At 39.3% G+C, this 12,460-nt stretch overlaps 1 protein-coding gene across 1 annotated transcript in view; it reads right to left on the minus strand.

Moving 5' to 3' along the window:
- Window positions 1-6,681: 6,681 nt before the first annotated feature.
- Window positions 6,682-12,460, minus strand: part of add3b (adducin 3 (gamma) b) — a 60,874-nt gene continuing 55,095 nt past the window's right edge. The window contains exons 14-15 of the mRNA XM_061968142.1: window positions 11,392-11,487; window positions 6,682-7,350 (exon numbers count right to left, since the gene is read on the minus strand). Of these exons, the coding sequence (XP_061824126.1) occupies window positions 7,127-7,350; window positions 11,392-11,487 (320 nt within the window). The 3' untranslated portion in view covers window positions 6,682-7,126. The remainder of the gene's footprint in view (window positions 7,351-11,391; window positions 11,488-12,460) is intronic.

Here is a 12,460-nt window from a genome sequence, read left to right on the forward strand (position 1 = left end):
TCCTTAAGTCCTTTCTTTCTTTAGTTTATTTGGAACATGAACACACTTACATCATAATACATCACACAATTTCATTATCATTTCATTTGACATCATGCCCGAAAAGGAGTAGGAAGAAGCAAAGCTTATTTAATCCTACCCCTTTCCCACTTCAAAGCGTTTACAAATATATAGAATCATTTACTGACCTTTTTATATAATAAAATAACATCTATGAATTAGTATACAACAGTTTTGTAATATGTCATTAATTAATTAATTCAGTCATTATTAACATACTGAGATGAAGAATATCTTATTTTCAATAAGGTTGAAAGTATTTCTCATAATTCTTCTTTTTTGTACTCTGTAAGCACTATTATTTTGAACAACCTCTTAAACTGGATCATATCAGTACAATTTTTAACTTCTTTACTTAATCCATTCCATCATTTAATTCCACATACTGATATGCTAAAAGTTCTAAGTGTTGTACGTGCATATAAATGTTTTAAATTACTTTTTCCTCTAAGGTTATATTTCTCCTCTTTAGTTGAGAAGAATTGTTGCACATTCTTTGGTAGCAGGTTATAGTTTGCTTTGTACATCATTTTAGCTCTTTGCAATTTTACCAAATCACCGAACTTTAATATTTCTGACTTAATAAATAAAGGGTTTGTGTGTTCTCTATATCCAACATGATGTATTATTCTAACTGATCTTTTTTGTAACACGGTTAGCGAATGTAGCGCACATTTGTAGTTATTTCCCCATATTTCTGCACAATAACTCAGATATGGTAACACTAGCGAGCAGTAGAGAATATGTACCGTATTTTCCGCACTATAAGGCGCACCGGATTATTAGCCGCACCTTCAATGAATTGCATATTTCATAACTTTGTCCACCAATAAGCCGCCCCGGATTATAAGCCGCGCCTACGCTGCGCTAAAGGGAATGTCAAAAAAACAGTCAGATAGTTCAGTCAAACTTTAATAATATATTGAAAACCAGCGTTCTAACAACTCTGTCCCAAAATGTACGCAAATGTGCAATCACAAACATAGTAAAATTCAAAATGGTGTAGAGCAATAGCAACATAATGTTGCTCGAACGTTAATGTCACAACACACAAAATAAACATAGCGCTCACCTTCTGAAGTTATTCTTCATTCGTAAATCCTTCGAATTCTTCGTCTTCGGTGTCCGAATTGAAAAGTTGCGCAAGCGTGGGATCCAAAATGGCCGGTTCCGTCTCGTCGAAGTCATCGGAGTCAGTGTCGCTGTTGTTGTCCAGTAGTTCTGTGAATCCTGCCTTCCGGAAAGCTCGGACCACAGTTGTGACCGAAATATCTGCCCAGGCATTTACGATCCACTGGCAAATGTTGGCGTATGTCGTCCGGCGCTGTCTGCCTGTTTTAGTGAAGGTGTGTTCGCCTTCGGTCATCCATTGTTCCCACGCCGTTCGCAGTCGTGATTTGAATGCCCTGTTGACACCAATATCCAGCGGTTGGAGTTCTTTGGTTAATCCACTCGGAATGACGGCGAGTGTTGTATTTGTGTGCTTCACTTGTTTTTTGACACCATCTGTGATGTGGGCGCGCATGGAGTCGTATATCAACATGGACGGAGCTGTGTGAAAAAAGCCACCCGGCCTCTTCGCGTAAACTTCCCTTAACCACTCGCTCATCTTTTCTTCATCCATCCATCCCTTCGAGTTAGCTTTTATGATGACGCCGGCTGGAAAGGTCTCTTTTGGCAAGGTCTTCCTTTTGAATATCACCATGGGTGGAAGTTTCTGGCCATTAGCATGGCAAGCTAGAACCACAGTGAAGGACGACTTCTCATTCCCTGTGGTGCGAATATTCACCGTACGTGCATTTTGTAGTCTGGTCTTTACAGATGTAAACACACAAAGGAAATGAAACGAAATATCCGCGCGTTTCTTTTTCTTCCGGGGGCGGGTGGTAGCTTACAGTAGAAGAAGAAGCGCTTCCTGTTCTATGGGGGCGGGTGCTTACCTTGGCGGTTGCTTGCGTAGAAGAAGAAGCGCTTCCTGTTCTACGGGGAAAAAAGATGGCGGCTGTTTACCGAAGTTGCGAGACCGAAACTTTATGAAAATGAATCTTAATATTTATCCATATATAAAGCGCACCGGGTTATAAGGCGCACTGTCAGCTTTTGAGAAAATTTGTGGTTTTTAGGTGCGCCTTATAGTGCGGAAAATACGGTAGTGATTTTTGGCCCAGGACATATTTTGCTTTATTCATTATTGAAATGTTTTTTTGCCACTTTATGTTGTATGTTTTGTATATGAGATTTCCAGTTCATTTGATCATCTATTAATACTCCCAAAAATCTACCGTATTTTCCGCACTATAAGGCGCACCTAAAAACCACAAATTTTCTCAAAAGCTGACAGTGCGCCTTATAACCCGGTGCGCTTTATATATGGATAAATATTAAGATTCATTTTCATAAAGTTTCGGTCTCGCAACTTCGGTAAACAGCCGCCATCTTTTTTCCCGGTAGAACAGGAAGCGCTTCTTCTTCTACGCAAGCAACCGCCAAGGTAAGCACCCGCCCCCATAGAACAGGAAGCGCTTCTTCTTCTACTGTAAGCAACCACCCGCCCGCGTAGAAGAAGAAAAAGCGCGCGGATATCACCGTAGGTTTCATTTCCTTTGTGTGTTTACATCTGTAAAGACCACAAAATGGCTCCTACTAAGCGACCGGGATCCGGTTCATGAAAAGACGCAATCTCTCCATCCGCACACGGATTACTATTTCACAGCAACTGATATTCCTGTGAACCGCACTGTGGATACAACGGGAGCACGTACGGTGAATATTCGCACCACAGGGAATGAGAAGTCATCCTTCACTGTGGTTCTAGCTTGCCATGCTAATGGCCAGAAACTTCCACCCATGGTGATATTCAAAAGGAAGACCTTGCCAAAAGAGACCTTTCCAGCCGGCGTCATCATAAAAGCTAACTCGAAGGGATGGATGAAGAAAAGATGAGCGAGTGGTTAAGGGAAGTTTAAGTTTACGCGAAGAGGCCGGGTGGCTTTTTTCACGCAGCTCTGTCCATGTTGATATACGTATGTTTGTGATTGCACATTTGCGTACATTTTGGGAGTGAACAGAGTTGTTAGAACGCTGGTTTTTAATATATTATTAAAGTTTGACTGACCTATCTGACTGTTTTTTTGACATTCCTTTAGCGCAGTTAGATGCGGCTTACAACACGGGGCGGCTTATAGGTGGACAAAGTTTTGAAATATGCCGTTCATTGAAGGCGCGGCTTATAACCCAGGGCGCCTTATGGTGCGGAAAATACGGTAGTTTCTTTTACCCTTTCTATGTCTACTCCGTCTATTTGTATTCGTGTATGATGCTCTTTTCTACTATTACCAAATAGCATTATTTTAGTTTTACTGAGATTCAAAGATAGTCTGTTTTTGTCAAAGCATCTTTTTAATTTGTTCATTTCTTCTGTTATTATTTGTATGATCTTCTGTGTGCTCTCTCCTGAACAGAAAGCAGTCGTGTCGTCCGCAAAATAAAACCAACTTTAAGTCCTTCGTAACCTTACAAATGTGGTTTATATAAAGATTGAACAATCTTGGTCCCAGTATTGACCCCTGGGGTACACCACAGGATATATATACCGTATTTTCCGCACTATAAGGCGCACCTAAAAACCACAAACTTTCTCAAAAGCTGACAGTGCGCCTTATAACCCGGTGCGCTTTATATATGGATAAATATTAAGATTCATTTTCATAAAGTTTAGGTCTCGCAACTACGGTAAACAGCCGCCATCTTTTTTCCCCGTAGAAGAAGCGCGCGGTGCATGCTGGGATATGTGACGTTTCATTTCCATTTGTGTGTTTATGTAAAGACCCCAAAATGGCTCCTATTAAGTGTGTTGTCTGTCTAATTATAAATAATGCAGACGAGGCGTGTTAACTGAGTTCTCAACATTTTCTCACAGCGTGCTCATAACCACATTCTAACTGCCAGCATACAACAACGCTTCTCAGGGCTACCGCGCATGCTCGTAACTATCGTTGCATGCTGGGTAGTGTAGTTGTTATATTTGCTAGCTCATAACAGCACATTGAGGGACACGCTTACGCGCTTAATTCAATACTCGCCGTCATTCCGGGTGGATTGACAAAAGACCTCCAGCCGCTAGATATTGGTGTCAACAGGGCATTCGAAGCTAGACTGCTAACTGCGTGGGAACAATGGAAGACAGAAGGCGAACACACCTTCACTAAGACGAGGAGGCAGCGCCAGACGACGCCAACATCTGCCAGTGGATCGTAAATTTGCCCAACTTTTCACTTCGGACACCGAAGACGAAGGATTTACGAATGAAGAATAACTTCAGAAAGTGAGCGCTATGTTTATTTTGTGTGTTGTGACATTAACGTTCGAGCAACATTATGTTGCTATTGCTCTGCACTATTTTGAATTTTACTATGTTTGTGATTGCACATTTGCGTACATTTTGGGAGTGAACAGAGTTGTTAGAACGCTGGTTTGTAATATATTATTAAAGTTTGACTGACCTATCTGACTGTTTTTTTGACATTCCCTTTAGCGCAGCGTAGGCGCGGCTTATAGTCCGGGGCGGCTTATTGGTGGACAAAGTTATGAAATATGTAATTCATTGAAGGTGCGGCTAATAATCCGGTGCGCCTTATAGTGCGGAAAATACGGTATATAGCGCTACAGGTGCATTAAAACCAAAACAAACAGGCTAAAGAACAGCTTCTTCCCCAGGGCCATAACCATCCTGAACGGACTGCCCCATTGTCCCTCATAACTGCCTTCTCTTCGGTGCAATAACCCATTCCACCAACCACCGTTTGTTTTTTTCATGTATATATTCACTTCACACCATATTCATTGCACTTCTACATTTTTTATATTTTTATATATTTGCACATTGTTTTTCTAGCATGCACACATCGCACTGTATGGAATGGCCTCAATCTCGTTACCTTGCGTAATGACAATAAAGCTGATTCTGATTCTGATATCTAGCCGTGTTGACATATTTTCACCCATCTTTACATATTGCTTCCTGTTGGTTAAATAACTTCTTACCCAATTCAATACCAAACCTCTGATGCCATACCGTTCTAATTTTCGTATTAAAATATCATGATTAATTGTGTCAAATGCTTTTGTTAAGTCCATGAATACTGCGGCCGCACATTCTTTACCATCTATTGCATTGGTAATTAGGGCCCGCCATGGCCCATTGCAAAAGGACTCCCACAGGGAGTCCTTATGCAATGGGACATAAGGACCTATTGTTATTCGATCGTTTTTTCTTTCTTCTTATTATTATTCTTCCGCAGCTTTGCGCACTACTTTCACCCCCTTAACATGCTTCAAAACTCACCAAATTTTACACACACATCAGTAATATACGGCAAAACTTTTTATCAAAGAACCAAACTTAAAAACTCAAAATTGCGCTCTAGCGCCCCCTAGGAAAAAAAATAACTAGACTGCCTGTAACTCCCACTAGGAAGGTCGGAAAAATATGAAACAAAATCCTCTATGTAGGTCTGACTTAGACCTAGTTCTCATAATTGTATGTCTTCGGGCTAAAATCAACAGGAAGTTGGCAATTCCCCCTTCAAGACAAAAAAGTACTAAAAACAGTCACTTTTGCCTCTTTGAGCTGTAATTTGACCCCCTTAACATGCTTCAAATCTCACCAAACTGAACACACACATCAGGACTGGCAAAAACTGTGATCTAATGAAAAAACCTAACCCCAAATTCAAAAATTGTGCTCTACAGCAATTTTTGAATAAAACTGATAAAAAACTGCTCCTGGGAAGGAAAAAATTACAAAACTGCCTGTAACTCCCACTGGGAAGGTCGGAGAGACATGAAACAAAAACTTCTATGTGGGTCTCACTTAGACCTACATTTCATAAATTGACAACCCCCAGCAAAAATCTACAGGAAGTTTGCTATTCCCCCTTCAAAACAATTTTTTTGTAATAACCGGTCACCTTCCTTCAAAAACGAACTCCTCTGAGCGCGTTTGTCGTTTCGCCTTCAAACTAACACAGGAGAGAGATTGAACCCTTGTGAATACAACAACAGAAGCGCTTTTTAATTAAGTGCTCCGGTTTTGATTTTATGACACTTCAAAGACCCGCTGCACTCATGCTGCTGCGGTGCTGGTTTTTTTAAGATGGCTGCTTAAAAGCAGGAAGCACCAACGTGCCCACACAATGCAGACAAGGTAGGTACACTAGACAAAAGTCTTGGGACACTTCAGACTAAAAGTAGACAAAAGTATTGGGACACTTAGGACTAGCACCTGCCAAATACGCGGGCCCGTCCAACGCTGCTTGCAGCTTTAATTTCCTCTGTTATTTTAGTTAGTGCTATTGATGTTGACGTTGTTTAACGTGTATGGGTAAGGGGGGGGAGGGAGCACCAACACCTGTTGGAGACACCAAATCCCCTCTTTGTCTGTGCAGCCCCTCTCGGCTGGATTACCATGACAACAGCCATTCATATCATGGCCGCAGGCTGATTATACAGCTTCACACGGCCAATTATCACTCCACACTGCGCATTGTTTCAACCAAAAAAAAGAGGCCCTTTTTCTTCTTCCTATTCTTCGTGGAGGAGCGAGAATAAGCTGTTGCGACATAGTTGGACCAGGCTTTATTTCATAGCGGAACGCCCTGCTGTCTTGAAACATCAACCACGTGGGCAAAAGCGTCGTAAAGGTTATAACCCGGCTGAGGACATATAAAAACATGGCGGTGTTACGATTGTGCGGTCACATTTTTAGCAAAACTATTTACACAGCTTCACATTGTAGGTCACATGATTGATGCAAGCAGCCTATTATTACATCATAGTCACAGCGTGTTTAGTACAAGAGTTTTAGTATTTCACGTCTAATAGTCGACCATCTGGAATGTTTCTTTAGCCACGTGCTAGTTTAGGATACATTCATAAGAGGAGTTTGTGCAAAAAAAGGAATATCGTTAGAAAAAAAGAGAGCTGTGGTTAAAAACACAGGCCAGAGAACCACTGCGATCTTTCACTTGTTCAGGGACGTCTTAAGAAGGCGGTGTTTACCCTGGCGTTAATGCACGCACGCTTCGCTTTTCTTCTTGCTCTTCTTCAAGAAGGACGGCGTGCGGAACTTCTTCTTCTTCTTCTTGGCTTGGCTCTCCGGAGTCTGCGCCTCCCCCTTGGTGGCGGTGGAGGTTTCCAGCGACTCCGAGGTGCTCAGGCTCAGCTTGGAAACCTCGGTGCTCAGGTCCTCCTCCGGGTCTGACACCTGGTCTTTCCCGTTGGTTATGGAGTCTGTCGGCAACAAACAAGAAGCTGAAATCTTACACGCCATTTAAAAACCAAATTGGATTTTTTTTCCCGCCCTTAAGTGACACAGAACAAGTCTTTTATTGCCAGTCTAAACAATCCAAAGTGCTTCAAATCAGATCTGTCGCATCAGAAGGTAGTCCCAATCCGTTTGGAATCTGGTGTTTTCAAATGGGACTTCAGTTTCAAGGGAAATGCGTCCTGAATGTGACTTCTACGCCATCTTTGGGCGAGCTACGTCAGTCGTGTGAGGGGAAGGACGCAGACCCGCCAACCCAAGTGGATACGTCAACACAACATCCGATGTCGGTAAGCAAAGTATGTTTTCAGTCCATCACTAGTCAATGGGGTGCAAATAATAGGATATATATATATATATATATATATATATATATATATATATATATATATATATATATATATATATATATATACACATACACTGTATATACACTGTATATATACACACATATATACACATACATATATATATATATATATATACACATACATATAGATATATACATACATATATACATGTATACATATATATACACACACACACACACATATATGTGTGTAATCCATCCATCCATTTTCTACCGCTTGTCCCTTTTGGGGCCACGGGGGGTGCTGGAGCCTATCGCAGTTGCATTCGGGCGGAAGGCGGCGTACACCCTGGACAAGTAATATACTGTACACATATATATATACATATACATATATATATATATATATATATATATACACACACACACATACACGTGTTATATATATATATATACACACAGTACGTATATATATATATATATATATATACATACACACACACATACAAGTGTTATATATAGATATACGTATATATATATATATATAACATGTATACAACACATACATGTGTTATATTCATATATATATATATATATATATCATATATATATATATATATAACATGTATGTGTGTCATATATATATATATATAACACATATATGTGTGTATATATATATATATATATACACATATACGTGTTTATATATATATATATATATATATACACATACACGTGTTTATATATATATATATATACATATATATATACACATATATATATGTATATGTATATATATATATATATATATATATATATATATATATATATATATATATATATATATATATATATATATATATATATATATATATATATATATATATAAGCAGGGGCGCCGAAAAGGGGGGGTAAAGGAGACGGATTCTAGGGGCCCATGATGGAGGGGGGCCCAGAGAGGCCCCTAATGATGATGCAATTATAATACAGAAAAAATAATGACACTGTGTTGGGGGCCCTGTAAAGATTCTTTTCATGGGGCCCAAAATCCCTAGCGGCGCCCCTGTATATAACACACACACACACACATACATATATATATATATATATATATAACACACTAACACACACATACATATATATATACATATATATATATACATATTATATACATACATATACATATATATATATATATATATATATATATATATATATATATATATATATACACACATATATATATACATACATATATATATATATATACATACATATATATATATATATACATATGTATATATATATATATATATATATATATATAAATATATATATATGTATATATATATATATAGGCAGGACGGTGGAGGAGGGGTTAGTACGTCTGCCTCACAATACGAAGGTCCTGAGTAGTCGTGAGTTCAATCCCAGGCTCGGGATCTTTCTGTGTGGAGTTTGCATGTTCTCCCCGTGACTGCGTGGGTTCCCTCCGGGTACTCCGGCTTCCTCCCACCTCCAAAGACATGCACCTGGGAATAGGCCCCTCCCACCTCCAAAGATATGCACCTGGGGATAGGTTGATTGGCAACACTAAATTGGCCCTAGTGTGTGAATGTGAGTGTGAATGTTGTCTGTCTATCTGTGTTGGACCTGCGATGAGATGGCGACTTGTCCAGGGTGTACCCCGCCTTCCGCCCGATTGTAGCTGAGATAGGCTCCAGCGACCCCCGCGACCCCAAAGGGAATAAGCGGTAGAAAATGGATAGATATATATATATGTATGTGTGTGTGTTATATATATATATATATATATATAAAACACACACACACACATACATATATATATACACATACAGTACAGGCCAAAAGTTTGGACACACCTTCTCATTCGATGGGTTTTCTTTATTGTCATGACTATTTACATTGTAGATTGTCACTGAAGACATCTAAACTATGAATGTGGAGTACATTAAGTACATTGGAGTACATTAAAAAAGGTGAAATAACTGAAAACACATTTTATGGGGAAAAATACACAATTTTACAAGAATAAAATTTACAATCTTAAAAATAAGTAATTTAAAAACAATTGTGAATCCTTGTTTTAAGAGAAAACTGTTTACATTTCATTGAATATAATTGGAATTTTACATGGAAGAAGTTGGCAAATTAAAGGGGCAAATACAGCATGAACAAAATCAGAATTTTATGACGTTAACATTTTATGATAATAAATTTCACAGGGGTAAAATAAAATAAGTGATCATTTCAAGAGATTTAGGTTGTAATTTTGAAATAACGAAATCACAGTTAAATGACAAAAATTAATAATTTTAGAAACAAAAAGACCATTTTTGGGAAAAATTTTAATATATACGACACTTGATTTTATTAGAAATCAATATATTTTGAAGATGAAGCAAGAACCAAAAAAAAGATAAATAATATTGGGAAAATTCTACTCGGAAAAAAAGTGGGTTAACAATGAGCTTCATGAGAAAAAGGTTTAAACCAATAATAATCAAGGTGTAATATCATGTGATCTAAACTTCCAGCTGTGTTAACTGTTGTTGATGTTTCACAGCGACTGTCTTCATGAAGTGTAACTTTAGTGGTACATGAATGCCATCTGGTTACCGTATTTTCCGCACTATTAGCCGCACCTAAAAACCACAAATTTACTCAAAAGCTGACAGTGCGGCTTTTAACCCGGTGCGCTTTATATATGGATTAATATTAAGATTCATTTTCATAAAGCTTCGATCTCGCAACTTCGGTAAACAGCCGCCATCTTTTTTCCCGGTAGAACAGGAAGCGCTTCTTCTTCTACGCAAGCAACCGCCAAGGTAAGCACCCGCCCCCATAGAACAGGAAGCGCTTCTTCTTCTACTGTAAGCAACCACCCGCCCGCGTAGAAGAAGAAAAAGCGCGCGGATATACCGTACGTTTCATTTCCTTTGTGTGTTTACATCTGTAAAGACCACAAAATGGCTCCTACTAAGCGTCAGGGATCCGGTTCATGAAAAGACGCAATCTCTCCATCCGCACACGGATTACTATTTCACAGCAACTGATATTCCTGTGAACCGCACTGTGGATACAACGGGAGCACGTACCGTGAATATTCGCACCACAGGGAATGAGAAGTCATCCTTCACTGTGGTTCTAGCTTGCCATGCTAATGGCCAGAAACTTCCACCCATGGTGATATTCAAAAGGAAGACCTTGCCAAAAGAGACCTTTCCAGCCGGCGTCATCATAAAAGCTAACTCGAAGGGATGGATGAAGAAAAGATGAGCGAGTGGTTAAGGTAAGTTTAAGTTTACGCGAAGAGGCCGGGTGGCTTTTTTCACGCAGCTCTGTCCATGTTGATATACGTATGTTTGTGATTGCACATTTGCGTACATTTTGGGAGTGAACAGAGTTGTTAGAACGCTGGTTTTTAATATATTATTAAAGTTTGACTGACCTATCTGACTGTTTTTTTGACATTCCTTTAGCGCAGTTAGATGCGGCTTACAACACCGGGCGGCTTATAGGTGGACAAAGTTTTGAAATATGCCGTTCATTGAAGGCGCGGCTTTTAACCCAGGGCGCCTTATGGTGCGGAAAATACGGTATATAGCCTTACATATACAAACAGATGGAGTATATCAAGTAAACGCACTTTAAACCGAGTAGTACCGTACGTTACCTTGCTTGGTTGGCGTCATCATGGGAGAGAGTGAAAGGGAAATTGTCGAGCCATCAAACGTGGTCATCTCGTCTGCATCGGTGGCGTCTTCGTCGTCTGCAATGAGGATGTTGATTTTTAAATGTAGCTACGAATCAGAGTTAAGTATTAGAATAAAAGGTGTGGAGACGCTCTTTGCTTAAACAGGAACTGCACTTTGGAATTTTGCCAATCGTTCACAATCTTTATGAAAGACATGACGACGGATGGATTGTTATGCATTCTGACTAAAAAGGTTAAAGTAGCAATGATTGTCACACACACACTTGGTGTGGTGAAATTATCCTCTGCATTTGACCCATCACCCTTGATCACTCCCTGGGAGGTGAGGGGAGCAGTGAGCAGCAGCGGGGGCCGCGCCCGGGAATAATTTTGGTGATTTAACCCCCAATTCCAACCCTTGATGCTGAGTGTCAAGCAGGGAGGTAATGGCTCTCATTTTTATAGTCTTTGGTATGACTCAGGGCACGTTAAATAAACATAAATAAAAGTCAGCTTACAGCGGAGCTCCACTATTCCGCCCATAAAATCCAATAAAATAACCATTCATAAAAGCACCAACAATACTCCATTTACATTTCGTGATTTGAATACTAACAAGTATTAGTGATATTGTTATTATAAGCGCTAACGCAGACCAACTATTTTGTACCTATGTCATACTTGCCAACCCTCACGAATTTTCCGGGAGACTCCCGAAATTCAGCGCCTCTCCCGAAAACCTCCCGGGACAAATATTCTCCCGAAAATCTCCCGATTTTCAGCCGGAGCTGGAGGGGGCGTGGCCTCCAGCTCCGGCTGAAAATCGGGAAGACAACAGGGTGACAAGAACTAAATCATCCATACTGGAAATAAATTGTATTATTATGTTTATCTTACCTAAAAATAAATATATTTACTAATTAAAAAAAACAAAAACAAAATAAATTTTTACTATATTTTGCTAAAAACATCAAAATTAATTGTATTTTTATTTGTATTTTTTCTGACTCCTTATTACATCCAGCCATAGAATTATACATTAAAATAA

The sequence above is a fragment of the Nerophis lumbriciformis genome, linkage group LG02 (assembly GCF_033978685.3).
Source record: "Nerophis lumbriciformis linkage group LG02, RoL_Nlum_v2.1, whole genome shotgun sequence".
Taxonomy (NCBI): Eukaryota; Metazoa; Chordata; class Actinopteri; order Syngnathiformes; family Syngnathidae; genus Nerophis; species Nerophis lumbriciformis.